Below are 6,045 nucleotides of genomic sequence, written 5' to 3' on the forward strand. Positions count from 1 at the left end.
AATTGGTAAACGCTGATAAGAAAACTTTAGCTGAGTGTGGTACACACCTTTAATCGAGGCAGAGGCAGAAGTAGGCAGATCTCTGTAAGATCAAGGCCAGCCTGGTCTATATAGTGAGTTCCAGGCCAGCTAGGTTTACAGGGAGACCTTGCCTCAAAAAAACCAAAAAAAAGAAAGAAAGAAAAAGAAAACATTATTACTTGTTCTGTTCCTCATTCCAAGTGAAAGCAGTGTAATCTGGTTTTTTTCTTCTTCTTGTTTGTTTGGATGTTTTTGAGACAGGGTCTCCTTGCCCAGGCCAGCCCTGTCTGAATTCATAATGCTTTTGCTTTATTTAGCCTCCCTACTGGCCTGAGCAGCTGGGAATGGCAATCTATTTCTTATTATGTATATTTTAGTCTAAATCAGGAATTAGCAGATTGTAACCCTCAGGCCAAAGCCAACCTGCTGTCCATCTTTCCAAATAAAGTTTTATTGGAACACAGTCATGTTCATTCTTGTACGTAGTACCTGTGCCTGCTCTCAGAGTGCTGCCTGAGTTAACGAACTGGTTTAGACGTGCCCGCCCATGTGGCCTGCAGAGCCTGAGATGTTTGCAGAAGCAGTCTGCTTCTTCCTGTCGTGATGGGCTTTAATCACTGTCCTGTTTGCATCTGGAACATCATCTGTTTTTTTCTCCTATAGATTGTTGACAGACTTTTAGGTGTGCTAACAAAATGTCCTTTCAATTTGTAGGACTTAAACTGTCTCATGGAGAGATACTTGAAGCCTCTTCAAAAGGAAACTTTTCTCACCCAGGATGAGGTATGGTGGAAACTGTCTTACTACTGTGAGGGGCACACTGTAGTTTGACTTGCTGGTAAACGGGGATTGTAAGCACACATACAATTGGAAATTTCTTGAGTCCATTTGTCATAGCCGGTCAAACAGCTGTCAGCCTTGACATACACTTGTAACATGGGGGGGGTGCCCCATTCTCTAGAGGAAGGCCATCATCCTAATTGATAAGTATTCAGAAAAAATCTTATAACAAGTATAGATAGACTTGCTGAACTCTCATGCAAGATGGGGTAGATTAAATTTTTTTCCACTTGCAGCTGGATGTACTTTTTGGAAATTTAACGGAAATGGTAGAGTTTCAAGTAGAATTTCTTAAAACTCTAGAAGATGGAGTGAGACTGGTTCCTGATTTGGAAAAGCTTGAGAAAGTCGATCAATTTAAGGTAAACCACATTCTCGAATTGCTTAAAGCTGGCCCCTTAATGTCAGTGCTGGGTTGTCTGGTGGGTCAAGATGATACCGTGTTGCAGGTAGCTTTCTGCTCTAGGGAAGTCGTGTTGCTCATGGTATTGAGGCCTTCATTAGACCCTCCAGTGGGGTCATTCATCAGGACAACTGGAGGGGAATCCTGGGTATCTTTCTTGTGTGGCTAAAGGAAAACTTGTTGACAATTAGACTTGTTTTTCTGCTGATGTCTACTTTGGAAGATATGGACCTTTTGTGTTGTTTATGAGGGGTCCTGTAATACATTACCTATTAACAAATTAAAATAGCACCTCTGGTCTCTCAGCAAACACAGCAGTTTATTCTGCTCTGGGGAATTTTGCTGGTTAGAAATGCTGGCTACCATCCATCCAGTTACAGTGTCCTTGTGCCTTTAATGGGGGTGTGTGACTTGTGCTTAAGCAAGGATGCTCAGGGCTTATTTCTTCTTCCCTGGTTCTTTGATTGCAGGAATTTCTTGTTGAACTTCCTGTCAACAAAATTCATTGATGTGTGTATAGGCTTACGTATCGCCCTCTTGTGCTTTTAAACATCAGATCTCAATTGAGGTCTAATTGAAAATAACGCTGTGCATATTTGAAGTACAGAATAAGATGAATTGTGTGTGTGCAAAGTTCTAGGTTCAGCCACCCGAGCAAGCACACATGCATGCATGCATGCACGCACGCACACACGCGCGAGGATATAGTACAGTCAGGACAATGACTTTAGTCATCTCCTGAAAGCCAGTATCAGTCTCCTTGTGGTTTCTCCCTCCTGTCCCTTCCTACCTCCCACCCACAGGCAGCCATGCCCTGCTTCCTTCCTGGTACTATAGATATGTCTCATAAGTTTGATGAAATTTCCTCTTGGGAATTTGCACACAGGCCTGTGGACCTTCAAAGTCCTGCAGGTGAGCAGCTGCAGTTGGAGTGTAGGAACACTGACTGCCATTGTGTGCACCCCTGAGATTTGTTTCTAAGATCAGAAAAACAAATGAATGCCTTACTGTTTAATCTATGGTTACGGTATGGTAAACAGTAACTGTTGAACTAAACAAAGGAATGGTTTTAATGTGGCTAAAGGGAGGCTTTTACACACAGTATTTCTTAGCTTTTCTTGTTTAATTTGTGATCACGACTCAAAGGGTAACCACACATCTCTCAGCTTGTCCGCTCCTGCTGATACTGTTCTGATAAGGCACCTGGGAAGCAAAGAAGAGTTGAACACAGGCAAAGAGAGTTTAGGTCTCTGATACTGGTGATGCCAGTTAAGTGTGGTCTAAAGTAGACTTTTTCTCTTATCAGTGGACTGTCAGAACCTTTACTGCATTGTGCATCAAGTAAACTGTACATTTTGGAACCCAATTTATCATTTACATCTGAAGCCTTACTCCCTTGGAATCTAACTTTAATTCTTTTTAAAAAGAATTATCATTAATATTGGGGAGGCCACAAGCATACCATGGTACACATGCAGAGATCAGAGGATAACTTTGTGAAGTTGGTTCTTTCCTTCTACCTTTTAAAAAAGTTTTATTTGATGTGTATGAGAGTTTTGCCTGCATGTAAGTGCATCCATGTTGTGCAGTGCCCACAGAGACCTGAGGAGGGCATTGGATCCCCTAGAACCCAAGTTGTGGATGGTTGTTAGCTACCATTTAGGTGCTGGGAACTAAACCCAGGTCCTCTGCAAGAGCCAGTGCTCTTAACATAGAACCAGCCCCTCTCTTTCTACTTGTACAGAAGTTCCAGGGATAAAACTTAGGTTCCCAGGCTTATATCACAGATGCCTTCACTTGCTGAGCCATCTCACCAGCCCCCTAACCTTTCATTCTAATCCTAATGAATAAAGTCTGTCTCTGAGCAAGACTAGATCCAGATGAACCTTATAGAAGGTGTTGTCCTGAGATTTATCATTCACTCATTGACATAAAATACAAGTCATGTAGAAAATCCCATCAGGCTGTCCTAACAAGAAAGGCCTACACTGGTTTTGACGCTCTGGGGGCAGGCAGGGTGTCCGCAGTTGAGCATGACTCTTACTTCGTATTGCTTATGTTCTTTCTCCTGGGAGAGGACACGGGGGCTTTGAGAAGGCAGAGACAGCTACTAGGGAAATGTGTTTTCTGCCCTGGAGATGTAAGCTTTTTCTACCTCTGCTTGGTTCATCATTTCTGTCTCCCAACAGGAGTTCATGAGAGACTTGAGGAGATTTCTGCTTTTCCCCAAAGTCTATTTTTCTCATCAACATTCAAGCATCTCTGACATTTACTGTCCTTAGAAAGTCAGGGACATTGCTATTATAAATACTGAGAAGGAAAACCCAACATCTATCACACGCATTTTAAACCTGCATCCTTTTTCCTTGGTCAACCTTAGGATATTAGTGAACATAAAAGGCTTCATTGGGCACGGAGATGCTGATTGCTGGGGAGAGCCAGGCAGATGTGAGCTCCCTCTCTCTCCTGCTGCTAGGTCTAAAGGAGGAGGAAAATGAACCCACTATACCTTTTCTCGTTCCTCCAGAAAGTGCTGTTCTCTCTGGGGGGATCTTTTCTGTACTACGCTGACCGCTTCAAGCTCTACAGTGCCTTCTGCGCCAGCCACACAAAAGTTCCTAAGGTCCTGGTGAAAGGTAAGGCCTCTGAGGATTGGGTGGCGGGCAGGTGTATGGTTTGCAAATTCACATTTGTGTAGCTGACTGGCAGATGGCTTTCAGACATTCTGAGTCATGATGTGTGAGGCTAATGTTCCCCACAAGCAATGATGTGGGTACTGAGAAGGCAGGCGTGTGACTGCCTTGAATTCATCGTTTATCAGTTTTCTTAATAATCAAAGTTTTGACTTGGCTGTTTTGCTCCGGAATCAATTGGTCATCATACAGTGATGTAAAAACACAGGGAGTTTTAAGACCCTTGTTTTATTCTTATTTTTCATTGATTTTTATGGTAAGTCACCCTGCTGCATAAGCTCTTTTGTGGAATTTCACCTTTTAGTTGCTTGCTTGTTTTTTTTTTTTTAATTAAAAAAAAATTGTATTAGTGTTATGCTGCATGCTTGCAAGTGCATCTGTGTCATGCAGTGCCCTCGGAGGACAGAAGAATGTGTCAGACGTCCTGGAACTGGAGTTACAGACAGTTGCTAGCTGCATGTGGGTTCTGGGATTTGAACCCAAGTCTTCTGCAAAAACAGCCAGTGCTCTTAATTGCTGAGCCATCGCTCCAGCCCCTCTTTGCTTGTTTTTAGTCCTAAGTGTGTGATAGCAGTCATCAGTGCCACTACTGAAGTTGGCTCCTTTATTCACAAAAAATTGCTCTAATTTCAGTCATTTTTGCACAGATCAAAGTAGAGTTTTTAGTTGACAAAGTTCTCTTCCCTTCCCCTTCCTCCCTCTCCTTTCCTTCTCTTTCCCCAACTCCTACCTTTCCCCTCTCCTCCTTTTTTCCACCCTCTTCTGCCTCCTCCTCCTATCCTTCTCTCTCCCTAAGACTCAAACCCAGGGCCTTGTTTGTTCAAGGCAAGCACTCTGCCACTGAGCTACACCACCAGCCCAGATACTTCCCCTAAGTGTTTAGAGAAAATAAACATTCTACTATGAGTCTCCAGAAACCTTCTGGCTGTAGTTCAGTGTATGGTGTTGGGGGATAGGTAGAAAGTTGACCTTTCAGGAATGAAGAAAAGAATTGTGGTTCCCAGAGGCTGAGATGGGTAGAGGATAGGATTAACAGGAAGAGGTTGGTTAACAGACAAACAGTGCAACTAAATAGAAGGGACAAGTTCTAGTGTTCTGTAGCACAGTAGAGGGTATAGCTCGGTGGAGTGAGTGCTGGCCTTAGACACAGAAAGCCCTGGGTTCAATCTCCAGTATCCCCCCTTCCTCCCACCAAAGCATGGTAGAGTGATGATAGTTAACAACTAGAAAAGTCTTTGAATGTTCTCAACACAAAGAACTGAAAAAAATGTGATCATCCTGTGTACATGTTAAAATACTACATTATATCCCATGAATATGTACAGGTTTTAAATACTATTTTAAAAAACTTATTTCAGATCCATTGAGGCAGGACACATCTGTAATTCTAGTACTCAGGAAATTTGAATGATAGGTAGGATCTTGAGTTCAAGGCCAGCCTGGACCATATGGGAAGACCTTGTCTTTAAAAAAAAAAAATCTACTTCTATTGAATTAAAGTTTTCTTATGTGTATTTTACATTAACATATATAAAGAAATCTCTTCCCCAAAAATAAATATTAAAGAAACACTTCTTTGGTAAACAGAATCAATGGAAGGTTTGGCTTCAGTATTCTTGGGACGTCAGCGTGTTTTTTCTCAACATTACCTTGCACTTATCATGAAAACATCTGCTGACTGGGTCCCTGGATGTGTAATTTCCATGTGTTGTATTTCTCTTTGCTACCAAAGAGAACTAACTTGACTTAATTAAAAGTGATTATAGGATATACCAATATAATACAGGGTTCTGAAAAATAAAACACCCTGCCCAGATAATTTGAGGCATTCTGGGAGTGCTAGTTCATGCAACAGGTTCTAGAAATGTCCCTGTCATACTATCTGATCTTACCCATGTTTTTATACATGCTGTATTGGTTATTGTGTGTGTGTGTGTGTGTGTGTGTGTGTGTGTGTGTGTGTGCTAGAACTTTTATTGATTGCTAATCGTTATCAGATTGCTAAAATAACCATTTTAGAGTTGTTTGCTCTGTAGTACAAATTATGTATATATTACATTCCTTCACGCAAATTAGTACTTTTTAATC

At 41.8% G+C, this 6,045-nt stretch overlaps 1 protein-coding gene across 4 annotated transcripts in view; it reads left to right on the forward strand.

Annotated features, from left to right (window-relative positions):
- The window catches only part of Tiam1 (T cell lymphoma invasion and metastasis 1), a 425,562-nt gene that overhangs the window by 389,670 nt on the left and 29,847 nt on the right, over positions 1-6,045 (forward strand). For all 4 annotated transcript variants that reach the window (XM_017798903.2, XM_029564903.1, XM_008835990.3 and 1 more), the window contains 3 exons: positions 736-804; positions 1,098-1,223; positions 3,792-3,900. In XM_017798903.2, the coding sequence (XP_017654392.1) occupies positions 736-804; positions 1,098-1,223; positions 3,792-3,900 (304 nt within the window). The remainder of the gene's footprint in view (positions 1-735; positions 805-1,097; positions 1,224-3,791; positions 3,901-6,045) is intronic.

The sequence above is a fragment of the Nannospalax galili genome, unplaced genomic scaffold (assembly GCF_000622305.1).
Source record: "Nannospalax galili isolate Female #2095 unplaced genomic scaffold, S.galili_v1.0 scaffold136, whole genome shotgun sequence".
Taxonomy (NCBI): Eukaryota; Metazoa; Chordata; class Mammalia; order Rodentia; family Spalacidae; genus Nannospalax; species Nannospalax galili.